Genomic DNA, 18,953 nt, shown 5'->3' with positions numbered 1-18,953 from the left:
TTCACTCACATGGACACTTCTTTGGACCTCATGTTGGGAGTTCCAGTGAACAGCTACCAAATGCAAATGTAACACTCAGAACCACCTCCAGGCCTTTTATCTGCTTGATCGGTCATGGGGTACCCAGGAAACAGGCCAAACCTGGCCATGCAGCTGCTTGTCAGCCATTTGTTCCATTACTTATGAGCCCCCAACGATGGGTGTGTGTGCATGCCACTGGCTGTACTTCCTGAATGGTTAGTGCCCCGCTTTTGTCACACCCCTTGAATTACAGCTGAAAGTCCTGACTTCGCTCCCATCTGGGTGTGTTTCCTTTCAACTTCAATGTGGTGGTGTACAGAGGCCAACTCCCAAAACAGTTATCCTTGTTCCAATATTTCTGTTCCTGACTGTATGTATTCTAAATTAATGGTTTGGAATTACAGGCAGCTTTGCACTCGGGAACTTGCTAACGGAATTTGTAATTATTGAAGGAACAGTAATGTTTCAATTAACTAAACTGGGATCAACTGTACTGTTTCCAAAGCCTTGCTGGCTCATGCCAGCCTGAGGGGTGGGCGCACTGCTGGCCTTTCCAGCACAACAGGTTTTTTTTTTATTACCCCAGTGGAGGAATTAGCTAAACCAGTTCCAGACTGGTACAGCTGAGGGGCTTGATCCAGGCCCCTTTCAGGGGAACGAAGAGACTTGGAGCCAGCTGGTCCAAAGCCAGCTTTGCTCTGCCCCAGACACCCTGTTTGGGTGTCTACTGAACGCAGAAGATTTACACCACAGAACTTTCCATGGGCATAAACGGGGGCTCTAGGGAGTCCCAGTGGTGCAGCTTGTTTTCACTGGTGGAGGGGACCTCTACTACATTTCAAAAATATACTCCCTGTCCCCAGTTATAGAATACCCTCCCCAGAGATGCCTCCCTGGCGTCTACTTTCTTATCTTTTTTTGGCACCATCCAAATACCTTTTTATTCCTCTTAAACTTTTTGATCCTCTATATATCTGCTGCTACATTGTGCTTTTAAGTACTTTTATATTTGATACTTTTAGAACTCTTTGTGATGCCTCTTTTAGCCTCTGCTTCTTTTAATTGATTATTTGATTATGTATTTTCTGTTTTAGTGTGGATTTTGGATTTTATTTGTGATTGTATTGTACATTGTCCTGAGACAATGTATGACTTGTTTGGATGCTGACTTGATTTTATTTGGATCCCAGAGTATTAAAACTGAATTAATTAAAACAAATTCTTTGAGGCTGGAATCCTATGCACACATACCTGGGAGTAAGAGCCATTAAATACCATGGGACCTATTTTGGGGTAAACTTTCATAGGATTGTACTGTAAATTTGGAAGACTGGGAAAAGGTACTAGACAAGAAAGTACTACTGAAGTCAGTGGAACTTAGTTTTGAGTAAACATACATATGATTGCACTATTAATGAAAGATTTACAAAACTGAAGACAGGGGGCATCGAAGTAAACAGGATATATTCAATTAAAGAACAGACAATAGACTGAAATGATGAAAGGTTTGAAATTAAATGAAGAGTAATAAAATGCTTTTGAACAATATCCCTACACTAACTGAGTTAAAAGGAATTGCCCTTCTGCAGTATGGAAACTTGGAATAAATGAAAATGCCTTCCTGACCTCCAAGTTACCACCTTAGTCAAGACAGAGACCCATGCCGATAAGTGGCTACTTTAAACCCTTGGTAAGAAATATGATCCAATTCTGAAGCATCCCCACACCAAGAAATCATCCGAGCATCCCTCATGGTATCCTTTATTTTAAGAACCTCCACCTGTTTGTCACTTGGAAACATGGCTTAGGCAATGCTTAGCCAGCTCGTGTTAACTTAGTCAAAAAGCCAATTTAATCAAGGCTCCCATTCATTCCCCAGAGTCAAACTATTGATTCCTTTGTTTTACCTCATCCTGAGTATGCCCAAAATTATTGTCTCCTGTGTGCTCTCTACCTGTACCCTATAACTGCCCTGCCCCTGAATCTGTTTACTGAATTCTTTAAGCACTCTTGGCCGCCACTGGAACACTGTGGAGATTTTTGAGAGCCTTCTTCATGGAACCCAATGGACACTGTCTCTCAGAGTTCACCTGCCATGCCACTCAATCTTCATTAGCCACTTCTAGCTGTTTCCTCTCTTAGTTTGGACCTTAGCTGTCAGGCCCAGAGCTTCCTTCTTTGTTTGTACCACTTTGCCGTCTTGTATACCCAGATAGAGCTTCACACCTTACAAATGAAGCACCCATTGCTGCATTTAGTCAGCAGTCATTTGAGTGACATGACCCAATTCCATGGGGAGCTCGGCCTTCTGCCTGGAAGGCTTTAGATTACATATGTGACTGCAGTATTGGGGCCACAGATGTTTTGTGGGTCACTCGTATCTACTTCTTGTTTCATTGTGGAATTGAGATCTGAGCACTACACAAAAACTGTTCCTTTCCTGCTTTTCCGCTACATAACCTCTAGGTGGCACTGTGGTATAGCAGAACAGCGCAAATACACAAGCAAAAAAAACTGTTTCTTTCACTTTCACAATTAAATGCCACATTTTCCCTGACCAAAAAAAAACATGAAAAGTGCTTGTTAGACACAAAAGTGAAACTGGAGCATCATGACATCCTCTATAGAGCCCATAAACAACAGTGAGTAGGGAATGACAATAGCACAATAAATGCCTCATGTAGAAAAGCCCTCAGAGCCCAAGGAGCCCATCCCTCAAAGTGGGAAAAAGCGGCACAGCTCTTAAGGATTCTAGGCTCAGTGGTTTAATCATTGTGTGGCCAAGCTAAGAGCAAAAGGCATTGCGCCAAGGTTTTGTGGGGTCTTAAGCCAGGTGCCTCCAATACTTAGCTAGCTTCTCACCCTTGCTTCCTTCTCCTCAGTTCCTGTGGTGTGTTGTTTTTTTTTCCAGTTTAGCCAGGAGCCCAGGAGAGGCTTTTCTTCACAGACCTCCATTCCAAATTCTATTTTTATTTATTTCAAATATTTGTAGCTTCCAACATAAAAATATACAAAATAACAACAAACCATTCAACATCACAGTAATTCAAGTCTATGCCCCAACCACTGAGGCCGAAGAAGCTGAGGTTGATCGGTTCTATGAAGACCTACAACACCTTCTAGAACTAACACCAAAAAAAGATGTCCTCTTCATCATAGGGGATTGGAATGCTAAAGTAGGAAGTCAAGAAATCACCGGGATAACAGGCAAGCATGGCCTTGGTGTACAAAATGAAGCAGGACAAAAGCTAATAGAGTTTTGCCAAGAGAACATGCTGATCATAGCAAACACTCTTTTCCAACAGCACAAGAGGCGATTCTACACATGGACATCACCAGATGGTCAATATCGAAATCAGATTGATTATGTCCTTTGCAGCCAAAGATGGAGAAGCTCCATACAGTCAGTAAAAACAAGACCTGGAGCTGACTGTGGCTCAGATCGTGAGCTGCTTCTTGCAAAATTTCGGCTTAAATTGAAGAACGTCGGGAAAACCACTAAACCGTTCAGGTATGACCTAAATCATATCCCTGATGAATATACAGTGGAGGTGAGGAATAGATTTCAGGGATTAGACCTGATAGACAGAGTGCCTGAGGAACTATGGACGGAGGTCCGTAACATTGTTCAGGAGGCAGCAACGAAATCCATCCCAAAGAAAAAGAAATGCAAGAAAGCCAAGTGGCTGTCTGATGAGGCTTTACAAGTAGCTCACGAAAGAAGGGAAGCGAAAAGCAAGGGAGAAAGGGGAAGATATACCCAACTGAATGCAGAGTTCCAGAGAATAGCAAGGAGAGACAAGAAGGCCTTCTTAAATGAACAATGCAAAGAAATCGAGGAAAACAACAGAATGGGAAAGACTAGAGATCTCTTCAAGAAAATTGGAGATCTCAAGGGAACGTTTTGTGCAAAGACGGGCATGATCAAGGACAAAGAAGGCAGGGACCTAACAGAAGCAGATGAGATTAAGAAGAGGTGGCAAGAATACACAGAAGAACTATACAGGAAAGATCTGAATGTCCCTGATAGCCATGATAGTGCGGTCACTGAACTTGAGCCGGACATCCTCGAGAGTGAAGTCAAGTGGGCCTTAGAAAGCATTAGTAACAACAAAGCTAGCGGAGATGACAGTATTCCAGCCGAGCTATTTAAAATCCTAAAAGATGATGCTGTTAAAGTGCTGCATTCAATATGCCAACAAATCTGGAACACTCAACAGTGGCCACAAGACTGGAAAAGGTCAGTTTACATTCCAATTCCAAAGAAGGGCAACGCCAAAGAGTGTTCAAACTACCGCACAATTGCGCCCATTTCACATGCCAGCAAGGTGATGCTCAAAATCCTACAAGCTAGGCTTCAGCAGTATGCGAACCGAGAACTACCGGAAGTACAAGCTGGGTTTCGAAGAGGCAGAGGAACTAGAGATCAAATCGCCAACATTCGCTGCATCATGGAGAAAGCAAGAGAATTCCAGAAAAACGTCTATTTCTGCTTCATTGACTACGCTAAAGCCTTTGATTGTGTGGATCACAACAAACTGTGGCAAATTCTTAAAGTGATGGGAGTACCAGACCACCTTACCTGTCTCCTGAGAAACCTGTACGAGGGTCAAGAAGCAACAGTAAGAACCAGACATGGAACAACCGATTGGTTCAAAATTGGGAAAGGAGTACGACAAGGCTGCATATTGTCACCCTGCTTATTTAACTTATATGCAGAGTACATCATGAGAAATGCCGGGTTGGATGAATCAGAGGTCGGAATTAAGATTGCTGGGAGAATTATCAACAACCTCCGATATGCAGACGATACCACCCTAATGGCAGAAAGCGAAGAGGATCTCAAGAGCCTCTTGTTGAGGGTGAAAGAGGAGAGTGCAAAAGCTGGTTTGAAACTCAACATTAAAAAAACTAAGATCATGTCATCTGGCCCCATCACTTCCTGGCATATTGAAGGGGAAGAAATGGAAGCAGTGACAGATTTTACTTTCTTGGGCTCCAAGATCACCGCAGACGGTGACTGTAGCCATGAAATTAAAAGACGCTTGCTCCTTGGGAGGAAAGCTATGGCACACCTAGACAGCATAGTAAGAAGCAGAGACATCACCTTGCCGACAAAGGTCCGTCTAATCAAAGCTATGGTTTTCCCAGTAGTAATGTATGGCTGTGAGAGCTGGACTATAAGGAAGGCTGAGCGCCGAAGAATTGATGCCTTCGAACTGTGGTGCTGGAGAAGACTCTTACGAGTGCCCTGGACTGCAAGGAGGTCAAATCAGTCCATCCTAAAGGAAATCAACCCTGAGTGCTCATTGGAAGGACAGATACTGAAGCTGAAGCTCCAATATTTTGGCCACCTAATGCGAAGAGAAAACTCCCTGGAAAAGACCCTGATGCTGGGAAAGACTGAAGGCAAAAGGAGAAGGGGACAGCAGAGGATGAGATGGCTAGATAGCATCACAGATGCAATGAATATGAACTTGAGCACGCTCCGGGAGAGAGTGCAGGACAGGAAGGCCTGGCGTGCTATGGTCCATGGGGTCACGAAGAGTCGGACACGACTTAACGACTGAACAACAACAAAAAAATATTAAAATCAATTGTTAATTAAAAAAACAACAACAGCAATAACGTTATCCAAAAAGAAAAAGGGGGAAAAAAGAATCTAAGCCAGTAAAAGTAATAAAATCCAATAAATAATTGCCGCTAAACCACATCATATATTCAACACCCCAATAAAATCCTCTTAGGAGAAAGCAACAGAAAACAAATGAGTCTTTAGGGTTCTTTTAATGCCCTGCAATGATGGGGCCTGACATACTGTATTGGCACAGCATTCCACAAATGTAGGGCCACTACCAAAAACCACCCTTTCCATTATGCCCACCAAGCTAGTTTTTCCCAGAGATGGTGTGTAGGTAGCTTCAGGCTGCTAAGGTAGTCCTTCAGGTAATTCAGACCCAAACCATTTAAGGGTTTCAAGGTCATCACCAGCACTTTAAATTGGGCCTGGAAATGCACTGGCATCAGCTGAAGTTTCCAACCCACCTTTAAAGGCAGCCACCACAGGGCTATCTACCAACAACTGCCCTGTGGGTAGAATTCCAGGAGAGAGAGGAAGAGAGGCAAGTGAGGGTGCCTAGTGAAGCACAGAGCTGTACATGTATTACACCTAAGTTAAAGGGGTACACGGAAGGAGCCTCCTTGAAGATTGTTGTACAATTGGGCGTACCCTGGTAATGGTGCATTGTGCCAGCTAATCCTTCTACCACCTGATCGAACTGCAGCTCGGTGGTGTGGTGGTGGCTACATTTTGGCAGAGCGGAGTTTGGTCTGGACATGACACAACGACCTAAGTTAAAAGAACTGCACTGGCTGCCTATTAGCTACTGAGCCATGTTCATGGTTTTGTTGTTGGTATACAAAGCCCTAAACAACTTGGGACTAGGAAACCTAGCTGACTGCCTTCCCCTATATATATATCTAGTTGACCCCTGAGATCTTCCAAGGTTCCACAACAGTGGAGTATCACCAAGTAACAGCACGGAAGCGGGCCTTCTTGGCAGTGGTACCCACCATCTGGAACACTCTCCCGCATGCTGAGAGGCAGAAAGTAAGTCAAGCTTTAAATGTCTCTTGAAGACATATTTGTTTACACAGACTTTCCCTGACTTGTAATACATTATGACGCTGCTCCATTTTATGATTGTCTTGTTTTTATGGATTTATTCTTTTTCTTGTTTCTTTCACTGTTTGTATATTGGTTTTATACTGTACTTTATATAAGTGTGTATTCTGCACCACTTATAGATCTTAGGTTATTAAGTATAAGAGTAGTATAAACAGAGAACCAGTGTGGTATAGTGGTTGGAGTGTTGGGCTGGGACTCAGGAGATCCGGGTTCTAGTCCCCACTTGGCCATGAAGCTCACTGGGTGACTTTGAGCCAGTCACCAACATTCAGCCTAACCTACCTCACAGGGCTGAAGTGAGGATAAAACAGAGAGGAGGAGGAAGAGGAGGAGGAGGAGGACCATGTAAGCCACCTTGGGTTCCTTGCAAGAGGAAAAAAGGTGAGATATAAATGTAATAATAATAAATTAATTAATTAAAACTCCCAAACTGCAAACTTCATTCTTTGTGGGAGTGCAACCCCATCTAAGATCAGTAGTAAACTTCCATCCAGAGTAGTCAGCTTCCCTACCCAAGTTAGGGTACTCTTACCTCCATCTTGTTTGGATTAAGCCTCACATTGTTCACACTCATTATCATTTTTAAGGAAGGGCCAAGTAGCGCCTTTTCTATCTATGCACCCTACTATGTTCCATCCACATCTGCTGGCATGAAACTGCAGAAGGGGAATGTCCAATTCTTTTTCATTTAAGCACGCGCATGCATGCGCATGCGTGTGTGTGAGATTGAGAGAGAGAGAGAGAGAGAGAGAAATAAATTAATTGCCTCGCAGAGGATGTGTGCTGGCACTTTCTCTCACGTCCCGCTCTCTTTTTTAAAATGTAATTTGGTGGAAGTAGCATAGGGGAGCTCAGTATAAGGCCCTCCAATCTCTGTTCTCCCTGTGGCTTCCTTCTCATTTGTTCAAGGCAGGTAAAATGAGAAAAGCTTAACTGTTTGGAGCTTCATTATAAAGCAGAGGTGGGCGGAAGGTAGATCTCCAGATGCTTTGGATTTTAACTCCCAGCATTTCATAGAATAGTAGGGTTGGAAGGGGCCTATAAGACCATCGAGTCCAACCCCATTTGTGACTATTGGCCATGTTGGCAAGGGCTTCTGGGACTTGAAGTCCACAACATCTGGAGATCTACTTTCTGCCCATCCATTAAAAAACAGCACCTAGGGAGGAGAGGAGAGGGAAGGTGTCCAGTCAGTCAATCTGCTCCTCTCCCCAAGTTTGCAAGGCACGCAAGGAAAGTAATATTAAAGGACTTCTACACCTGCAGAGATAGTGCTTTCATTATTTTTTTAAAATCAGACTTCCTGCATTATGTGCAAGGAGGGCAGAACCACAGAGGAAACACAGGAGGGCCACGATTGTAGACACTCCACAAAAAGTGACAGTACAAAGTATGGCAATTCTGGGAGTAAACACTTTGTCTGGAAGTAGCCTGCCCCCCTCTGTCTCTCTCCTTCCACCCCAGAAGAGGAACAAACCTGAATTTTTCACAATCTTCCTTGTTTCTTCTCTGGAGGGTTATTACGGAAGGAGGTGGAAAGTAGACTAACTTGTTAAGATCAGAGATGATGTAGGGAAGAGAGAAAAGTGTGAAGTGGGGTTCTTTTGCTGAAGGAAAGATTCTGTGCACTAGCCTTCTTAGTCCTGAGCTGCTTGCTGAGCTGTGCTCTGGCACAAATGAAACGTTTTGTCACATTGGGTGTTAAGAAAAGAGAGCTTGCCAAAGGCAAAGGACATATAGAAAGTCGAGGGAAGGGAAGTATTTTCATTATGCAGAGCTGATGGATGGGAGTTTTGGCCAAAACACCTGGAGGGCTACAAGTTGCCCACCCCTGCTATAACGTATCTTGTTTGTTACAGAAGTACAGAAGATCCGAGTCTTGGCAAATATTAGTCCTGATGTCTTAACCCAAAGAAGAGAATGTAGATTTCTTATGGATACATTTAGAAAGAACTTGAAATTAAGTATAAATGAGCCATTCTTTTTAAGATAAATGTGTTTTTTAAAAATAAATGGATAGGTGTAAAAATGATTTGATGAAGCCCAGCAACATTTGGATTTCACTGCTGAAACAATGCCTAAAACCTAACCAGCGAAGATTTCACAGACAAAGTCTTCCTTATCAAAATCTTTGTAGCCACAAACTCTCCCAGCACTCTACAACTGTCTCCCAAGATATGTACAACAAAAAGAAAATTTTACTTTCAAAGACCCTTTCTTTGAATACTGTATGAGGAAGCAAAAATGTTAATTGAGAATAATCTTTCCTCATCTGTAAATACCAACTGGCTAATAAAAGAAGTTGGATCTGCTGCTGCCATGTAAGAGAGAACAGGCACTATTTTATTCACAGCAGAAGAATTCTGAGAAGGGGGATAAACCTAAAAATTATTAGCATCTATACTATCCTAAAAACAAAAACAAAGAATGATTCTTCCAATAAGGAGAATGAAAGTTAAAGTTGTTTTCCGCACGTTTAAATGTTATTATAGGCTGGTGATATGATGCTAGTTTTAACAAATTCATAACTTGTTAGCCTGGTTTATTAGACCAAGAACAGGAGTTGTGTCCATGTGGTTCCTCCTCTCTCTTTTGCACCAAGTTTAACACTTCCAGGATTTGTTAAACCAGTTTCCAATTATATCTGAGCCAGGAAAATGTGGTTTAATCTTGGATTATAAACCAGGATATGAAATCAGGATCAGGTAGATAAGACTATTAGAATTAAATATTCATTTATTTAATAAATCTATACCCTGCCCTTCAGTGTAAAAGATTTCCAGACTTGCTTACTTGAATCAAGTAGATGGTCACAGTTGAGCCAGTGACACTTGAACTGCACATGGGTGGACTGCATTCACTAATTATCTGATTCCTGAAGGCAGTTGGTTGCACCAGAGCTTATTTAGGGCTGTCACAGCAAAGGGGATGAGTACTTATGCAACCCAGACTTTTCAGTTTTTTATTTCTAAATCATTTTGTAAAATAGATTTTTCCCCCACTTCGACATTATGGACTATTTTGTGTAGATCAGTGACAAGAAATCCTAATTAAATCCATTTAATTCCAGGTTGTAACACAACACAATGTGGAAAATTCAAAAGGGGGTGGTGGTGAATACTTTTAGTGCAAGGCACTATATTTCTGACCTTGCCTTGTGACTGAACCTCTGTGCTACTGACCTCTAGACTCCCGCTTGACTCTGCTATTTGGATTGCATTCCTGTTTGACTACTCTCCTGTGTTTGGACCTTGGCTGTGCCTCAGACCTTTCTTCTGGAAACCATGTACTTGCCTGGCAATACTGTGCTTTGACCACTGTCTGTATCGACTACTTCTATCTTAAACTGATTCCATACCAGACTGATGTTGCACTTGACTATTTTTGCCTGTTGGATTTGCCCCTTAGAATCATAGAATCATAGAACAATACAATAGTAGGACCGGAAGGGGCCTACAAGGCCATCGAGTCCAACCCCCTGCTCAATGCAGGAATCCAAGTCAGAGCATCCCTGACAGATGGCTGTCCAGCCTCATCTTGAATGCCTCCAGTGTGGGAGAGCCCACTACCTCCCTACCTCCCCAGGTAATCGGTTCCATTGTCGTATTGCTCTAACAGTCAGGAAGTTTTTCCTGATGTTCAGCCGGAATCTGGCTTCCTGTCACTTGAGCCCATTATTCCGTGTCCTGCACTCTGGGATGATCAAGGAGAGATCCTGGCCTTCTTCTCTGTGACAACCTTTCAAGTACTTGAAGAGTGCTATCATATCTCCCCTCAGTCTTCTCTTCTCAAGGCTAAACATGCCCAGTTCTTTCACTCTCTTCATAAGGCTTTGTTTCCAGTCCCCTGACCATCTTTGTTGCCCTCCTCTAAACCCTCTCCAGTTTGTCTGCATCCTTCTTAAAGTGTGGTGCCCAGAACTGGACACAGTACTCCAGATGAGGCCTAACCAGTGCTGAGTAGAGGGGAACTAGTAGTTCCCGGTATTTGGAAGCTATGCTTCTATTAATGTAGCCCAAAAGAGCATTTGCCTTTTTTGCAGCCACATCACATTGTTGGCTCATATTCAGCTTGTGAGCGACAACAATTCCAAGTTCTTTCTCGCTTGTAGTGTGGTTGAGCCACGTATCCCCCATCTTGTAACTGTGCATTTGGTTTCTTTTTCCTAGGTGCAGAACTTGGCATTTATCCCTATTAAAAGTCATTCTGTTGTTTTCTGCCCAGCGCTCCAGTCTATCCAGATCACTTTGAATTTTGTTTCTGTCTTCCAAAGTATTAGCTATCCCACCCAATTTTGTGTCATCTGCAAATTTGATCAGCATTCCCTGCACCTCCTCCTCCAAGTCATTAATACAAATGTTGAAGAGCACTGGGCCCAGGACTGAGCCCTGCGGTACCCCACTCGTTACCTCTCCCCAGTTTGAGAAGGTCCCATTGATAAGCACTCTTTGAGTCCGATTCTGTAGCCAACTGTGGATCCACCGGATCGTTGTTTCATCTAGCCCACTTTGAGCTAGTTTGCTCATCAGGATATCATGGGGCACGTTGTCGAAAGCTTTGCTGAAGTCGAGGTATATGATGTCTACAGCATTCCCACGGTCTACAAGGGAGGTTACCTGATCAAAAAATGAGATCAGATTTGTCTGGCAGGACTTGTTTTTGACAAATCCATGTTGGCTTCGAGTAATCATGGCATTGTTTTCAAGGTGCTTCCAGATGGACTGCTTTATCATCTGCTCCAGAATTTTCCCAGGGATTGATGTCAGACTGACTGGTCTGTAGTTCCCAGGTTCCTCCTTTTTACCCTTTTGGAAGATAGGGACAACAGTAGCCCTCCTCCAGTCATCTGGCACTTCCCCCGTCCTCCATGATTTCTCAAAGAGAATAGACAGCGGTTCTGAGAGTTCTTCTGCCAGTTCCGTTATGACTCTAGGATGCAGTTCATCTGGCCCTGGAGATTTGAACTCATTCAAAGTAATTAAGTGTTCCTTGACCATATGCCTATCGATCTCAAGCTGCAATCCTGCCCCTTCAGCCTGTACTTCGCCTTTGCCAGGGGGGTCATAGACCCTCTTTTGGGAGAAGACTGAGCCAAAGTAGGAATTGAGCACCTCTGCCTTTTCTTTGTCATCTGTTATCATTTTGCCATCCTTATTTAATAGCTGAACAACCATTTCTTTCCTCTGCCTTTTACTATGCACATAGCTAAAGAAAGCCTTTTTGTTGTTTTTAGCATCCCTCACTAACCTCAGCTCGTTCTCAGCTTTAGCTTTCCTGACGCCATCCCTGCAATTCTGTGCTACCTCTCTGTACTCTTCCAGGTACAGGGACCTTTATTTGCCTAACCCAGAGTCTGACCCAACCAGAGCAGGGCACCCAGAGTGTGAATCACAGAATAGTAGGGTTGGAAGGGGCCTACAAGACCATCGAGTCCAACCCCCTGCTCAGTGCAGGAACCCAAGTCAGAGCATCCCCAACTGCTCTGAAACTGTTCCTTTAAGTGGAGTACAACCCCATCTGCAACAGGTTGAACATCCCATCCCCAGACAAATGAACCAACAACCAATGGCAATTTTTTTTCTTATCTAGATTGTGCTTCACTTTATCAGTTTTCATCCAGTCCCTTTCTGAGGCCAGGCACCAACCTAGCACAACCACTGCCTCACCTGAATCAGATGTAAAGGAGAAGCAGAGCTGGGTGTCATCAGTGTATTGTTCCAAATAACCTCACCCAACAGCGTCATGCACATGTTGAAGAGCATAGGGGACAAAAAGGAACCCTGAGACCTCATAGCAAAAATGCCACAGGGCCTGGCAGGAGTCCCCCAGCACCATCTTCTAGCCTTTCAGGGACAAACAAAACCACTGAAACAGTACCCCCAAGCCCTAGCTCAGGGAGCCTATCCAAAATACAGCATTGCTTCTGGGTTGCATTCAGAGAATTATTCTATCAAAAGACCAGAATCTAATACATAATCTCTTGACAGTAGCAAATCATTGTACAGCTACAATGTGGAAACATCCAGTGATTAAAAAGTGATTATTGAGGATTTGAGATGGAATTGTTTTTTTTGTGGGGGAACATAATAGATTTTAGAAGAAGAGAGGAAAAATTCAAATGAATGTTTTTCAGGAAAGACAGAGATTATTTAAGTTTTAGAAATTACAGGACACATATATCATTTTTAAATAAAGATGTGGAAATAATATTTCAAATATAATCTTCGATGTATGTATTAACAAAAACAAGTAAACATTAATTTCATAACCTCTTTCTGTTGGAAGCAATCATAGAAACAATCATAGAATCATAGGGTTGGAAGGGGCCTACAAGACCATCGAGTCCAACTCCCTGCTCAATGCAGGAAGCCTGATTCCCAGGCAGTCTCCCATCCAAGAGGGAATCTAAAGATGTCAAAACTAAAACACTGAACTAAAAAAATTGAACAAAGAATGAGTTTCCAATTTTTTTAAAAAAAAAAAACCCTGACTATATTGTGCTTTGGAAAAAATATAATACTTTAAAAACCTGTGATAAATAATAGTTCACAAAAGTGATACCAACAGATAAAGTGTTTTGGACTCCACTTTGGAAACTGGCAAAAATGTCTTTGGGAATGTAGCTGTAACAATTCTTAATCTTATTCATATTACTTACAGAATCACCCGTCTTGGCTGACACAAAATGGCTGCTAGAATGATTTTCCTGGCAAAATCGAAGATGTTTATCAACTTTTACTGCTCGTAGGTGCTCCAAATCAACTAAAATAATTCAGTGGAAAGAAAAGAAAAATTAGTGTAATAATGCTTGCTTAGATGTATTCTAATACTATTTCTTTTTCCATTGGTCATCAATGGTAGGTTATACCCTGACATTAGTTGAATCACACCTTTTCTCTTTTGTTTGGAAAAGAACTACGAGGAAAGGGAAGTAGGAGAAAATCACAGGAGGAAGACAGATGCAGAGAGAGGGTAGCCAGATGCAAAGAAAACAACACTCCTGTATCTTTAACAACTGTGTAGGAGGAGGAATTGCAGCATGTTCAAGTTTTCTTAGTCTTCCCCGACAAGTTGACCCTACCAAAAACCCCTCTCCTATATACTAAAACTCTGTCCTCTTTTATCTTTTGCTCCTCTAGAGTGAGAGAGAAAGGAAAAGATGCACATAAATGGTAATAAGCTTAAAGATCTTGTGTTGCAGCTTTAGGTTAAAGAGTGAAAAAGCCAAAGATTATATATGGTATTATACTATCAATGCATTATTTCCATTTAATAATTATGATGATGCAAACATCACACAAATAATTCCATTCACCTAAACAGTTTTGCATTTGTATTTCTTAAATGGTAGGGGACTTTTAAAAGTTGTTAGTGATATGGCATGATATCTGCTATTCAAACAAAATAAAAGGTTGCATACCTAAACAAACTCTTTGGATCCTTGCTGAGGCATTTTAAGATTTGTTACAAATAAATAAAGAATTAAAATAAGGAGAGTAAAGCATCCAGTTTAACAACCCAGTGTGTAACTGAGGTTTCACTGCTGTGTGAGGAGCCTCTAACACTCCAGCTAAACAAAGACCACACTTTCTGGAACTTCATATTTTCTTCCATGAGAAGGAAAATTAAATTGTCTGCATTTGCAATTTTCCCCTTTTGTTCTGAGGTTTTATTTTTCATTTTGTTAAAATTATGCATATTTAACTAGGATCCTAAAAACGGTGCCTATTTCAACTGATTCTATAAAGTCTGTGCCAGAGATGTAAATTATTCATTTCAGGACAAATATATTATCTCTGAAAGAAACATAGTTGTACCTGACAATTACTAGTGCAAAACATAGAAATATATTTATAAATCCATACCTCATAATTTGATATTATGAAACCTGAATGCATTCCCAATATTTTCATTATATACCATTATATGCCCTCTGGGGATACAGAAAAGTTTTTAAATGCCACCACAACCCAAACAACATGGAACTCAAATCTTGTATGGGTTTTATTGTGCACATTCCAGTCTCTTCAAATCTAATCCTAAAGTAACTGGAAACTATATTGAACAGTTTCTCTTTTTATTGCATTACAGTCCCCATAAGGGTGTTGATTTAATGCTGTCAAATTATAAGGCAAGTACATTCACAAGGATTTAAGGACAACCAAGTTCTTTATGTCAACACAGGAAAAAAAAGCCTTCAAGTTATTTCCTGAGGAAGGGACCCAGCTGACTTGTGAAAACTTGTAAATTTGCAAATCTAGTAAGTCTGAATAATAGTGTCATTTGATTATCAACTGGAAAAAATGCCATATAAAATACTTTATTTAAAAATGATACTGGAGGTATTTAATTTGTAGGCTCTAGAGAGTTGGTCTGAGAGATTTTGGTTTATATGTGGCATACTTTGGTTAGTGTGGGGCTTTTAGCCATTTTGGGCTTAGTAACAAAGGGATTTAAATAAGTCAAGGGGCTGGCAGAGAAGTGTGCAAAAATTATACCAGAACTGTTCTTGTCTGATTCATGTTTTATGGGTCGTTTTACCATGTGGTCTGACTTCCAGATGGCACCTCAGCTTCAAAATGGCTGCTAAAGTTGTTCCTCCCACCACTTCTGAGGCCAATCTCTCGAGAAATAATGATAGAACCTCATTTGGAAGGACTTTTCAGTCACCAAATATTATTCTAGCTGGGCACGTGAGAGGAGGAAGAAGAGCTTGAACTAGTCTCTCAGGTGGGGCAGCTTCTTTTTATAGCCATCTTTCTGGGTTGTTATTCATAGCATTGGTGGGCAAGAAGTAGGTGGGATGTGTTTTGAGAGTAGGGACGTGTGGGTATGACTATTCAAAGTGTAGTGGGTAGGGGAGAGATATAGTGGTGGAAAGTAGACAGATTGTTATAGTGGGGGGAGTAGGGTTGCCATCTGCCAGTTCCTACAACCAGGCAGCCTCATTTCCTGTCACCTTGGCAGGTGATTCTGTCAAAGACCTGGCTGACCTTTGGAATCAAGAAATGGTCAACCCGATCGCTCCTGAGCATCCTCTCCCATGGAATGGAACCAAACGAGCCCCCTGGTTTTCCAGGGTGCTGCAGTAATGAAATGAGCAGGACATTGATTAGAGCGACATTGGTGGAAAACACAGAAGGAGTCTGATTGAACATGGGCTAGAGCTCACTTTAAAGCCTGCACTGTCGCAATGAGGTCAGCAAATAAATTGCACTTCTCTGCCACCATTGCATCTACACAGAGTTGTCCAGTGGAGCTTTTCTGGGTGGCAAGAGGCTTACTACACTCTGGCCTGCAAGAAAAGATGGACCACTCGACAGCCCACTGTGACCAATTTGTGTTACACTTTGCAGGTAAACTCGATCGTATCCACGCCGGTTTGAATTCCATAGTCAATACGGGTCGGGTATAGGTAACTTTGCCCTGTTTGTCCAGTTACAATGGATATGTTTCAATTTGTACAGCCTGAGGATGTGGACAGGAATCTTGGAGAAGTGAAGCCTACCATTTGTGTGCTGGACCCTTGCCCTTCCTGGCTTATAAAAGCAGCTGGGGGGGGGGGCAGGGATGGCTGAGTAAGGATAGTGATAGTGGTAGTGGTGAACACCTCTTTACTACAAGGTGTGGTTCTGTCTTACCTAAGAGAGGTGGTGGCTAAGACCTGGGGGGGGGGGTATTCTTCCTGAATTCCACTGCATTTGATAATTTCTGGCCGGTCTCTAATATTTCTGGATGATGTGGATTTTCTAGATCCATTTCAATCTGACTTCAGGCCTGGTTATGGGACAGAGACTGCTTTGGCCACCTAGGTGGATGATCTTTTCTGGGAACTGGATAGGGGGAGTGTGTCCCTGTTGGTTTTGTTGGATCTCTTGGCAGCTTTTGATACCATTGACCATGGTGCCTTCTGAGGCATCTGTCTGAGATGGGACTGGGAGGCACTGCTCCAGTCCTTCTTGGAGGGGCCATCTTAGAAGGTGGTGCTATGGGATCAGGGAAAACAAACTGAAGCTCAGTCCAGACAGGACAGAGGTGCTCCTGGTTCGTCAAAAGGCAAATCAGGGAATAGGGATTCAACCTGTGCTGGATGGGGTTACACTGCCCCTGAGGACTCAGACTCACAGACTGGGTGTACTTCTGGACTCGGCCTTGAATCTGGATGCCCAGGTTTCAGTGGTGGCCAGGAGTGCATTTGTGCAGCTGAGGCTGGTTCACCAACTGCGCCCGTTCCTAGACATGTCTGATCTGGCCACGGTCACACATGCCATCCCATCTGGACTACTGTAATGTGCTCTATGTGGGGCTGCCTTCAGAAACTGTTCAGAAACTTCAGCTGGTCCAGAATGATGTGGCCAGACTGTTGACTGGGGCTGGTTAAAGGTAACATGTGACTCCCTTGTTACAAGACTTCACTAGCTACTGGTCTGTTTCCAGGCAACATTCAAAGTGCTAATTATAATGAATAAAGCCCTATGTGGCATGAGACCAGGCTATTTGAAAGATCACATTCTCCCTTATGAGCCTGCCTGGGTCTTAAGATCCTTGGGAGAGGCCCTTCTTTCAAGATTGCTGCCTTCCGAGGTGCATTTGGTAGCGACACGAAATATGGCCTTCTCAGTGGCCACTCCCAGGTTGTGGAACTTCCTCTTGAGGGAGGCTAGGTTCGCTCCCTCTCTGCTGTCCTTCTGCTGGCGGGCAAAGATCTTTTTATTCAAGCAGGCCTTTGGCATGTAAGCAGTTCTGTTGAGCTAGACGTTGTTGTTATTCTGTTATTGCTGTGTTTTTAATTGTGTTTTAATGCATCTATTTTATTGCTTTGATCAAGTTTTATGATTATAAGCCACCTTGACTGCCATTTTTCTTGACAGAAAGGCAGGGTATAAATCAAATAAAGAAAGAAAATTAAGCAATTAATGTGCTAATTATACAATTATGTCATTGGTTGAGAAATGGTTAATCAACATCCCCTGGTAATTTCTCACTCCTAATCATCGCTTTCAAAGTGGTTTTATACATAAGAATGAAAAAGTTGGGTTTCCTCTGATTCTTTTGCAAGTCATGTGTATTTGAATCCTCAAAGTTTATGTAAAATTTAAGGTAATTAGGGTGCAATCTTATAGTCTCTGTGAGGGCATCCTGAAGGCCACAGGATACTGTGGATCTTCCCCTCTGTGGTAGAGAAGGAAGTATACTGATGGAGAGGGAGATCCACTGCAGAGGTCCTCCCTTGACTGACAGTGGAAAGCTCCACCACCATAACTGCCCCAAGGGCAGTGCGTCAGTCCCTACCCACAGACTTAAAATCAAATACACATGACACAAGAGAGGGAAGGGATGGGGAGGGAAGAGGAAAACAAGCAAATTCAGGCATCAATTTTTAAAGTTATGTGGTTGTTCTTGCAATGAACCATTCAGAGAGAGGAGAAGCCATATGGCAGTGGGTCTCAGCAGAGCCAATGGAGTGGGCCCTGCTGCCCCATCCCTCCCCTCTGCTGCAGCCAGGTGGAATGCCTGCTAACAGAGGCCAGTTCCAGGAGAGGATGAATAATCCTGAAGGTCTGTGCTAGCAAGGCTGGGAAATACTCAGCGGCAAACAGCCTGTCCAGACCTGGTTCTGCATGAACCTTATCATATTCTCCCCTATCTCCTGTCAGAAACAGTATCCAAGACTATAGAACAGAACAGGGAATGAGGCTAAATAGAGGTCTCCCTCAGCATGAGGTCATTAACAGGAGCAGGCTTAGTGTCCTGCTGTTCAATAACTCAGTGCCCAGATGTTTGTGAGGAAGCTCCCCCCTATGTGAATCATCATCGAGCAAAGGGAAGTCCTCTTGCTTCCTCCCTACAGGAGTGGGAAGAGGCAGACCAATAACTGTCTCTGATCCCTCTCTGGATGACAAGCTTGACTCCCAATTTCTCTTGTGATCAGAGCAGCTGTGCAGCCTGCTTCTTATGCGACCCTTTTGCATATGGGCAGTATCCAATGTTAGTCCTGTTTAGAGTAGACCCATTGAAATGAGCAGGACTTTACATAGTCATGACCAACTTAAGTCCCATTCATTTCAATGGGTCTATTCTAAGTAGGACTAACGCTGGATACTACCCTATGTATCCCGTGCACAGACCCCAATCTATACCTGGGCTGAGCCGGCCGGGTCTCTCTCAGCACCATTCTCCCCACTCAATCCAGGAAAGCTAAACTTTCTAATGGTGGCATTGGCCCAAAAAGGCGGGAGAAAGA

The 18,953-nt window shown here is 42.8% G+C and overlaps 1 protein-coding gene across 5 annotated transcripts in view; it reads right to left on the bottom strand.

Moving 5' to 3' along the window:
- RAB28 (RAB28, member RAS oncogene family) overlaps window positions 1–18,953 on the bottom strand; it is a 132,042-nt gene that overhangs the window by 46,066 nt on the left and 67,023 nt on the right. For all 5 annotated transcript variants that reach the window (XR_014792192.1, XM_084857103.1, XM_084857107.1 and 2 more), the window contains exon 5: window positions 13,368–13,471. Coding sequence is in view for 4 of the 5 variants with exons in the window: in XM_084857103.1 (XP_084713229.1) it covers window positions 13,368–13,471 (104 nt within the window). In the remaining variant the exon portion in view is untranslated. The remainder of the gene's footprint in view (window positions 1–13,367; window positions 13,472–18,953) is intronic.

Source organism: Heloderma suspectum, chromosome 5 (genome assembly GCF_057233095.1).
Source record: "Heloderma suspectum isolate Gila_16-S chromosome 5, 16-S_ref, whole genome shotgun sequence".
Lineage (NCBI taxonomy): Eukaryota > Metazoa > Chordata > Lepidosauria > Squamata > Helodermatidae > Heloderma > Heloderma suspectum.
The sequence above is the reverse complement of the archived record's forward strand: the minus strand, read 5'-3'. Positions and strand labels throughout refer to the sequence as shown.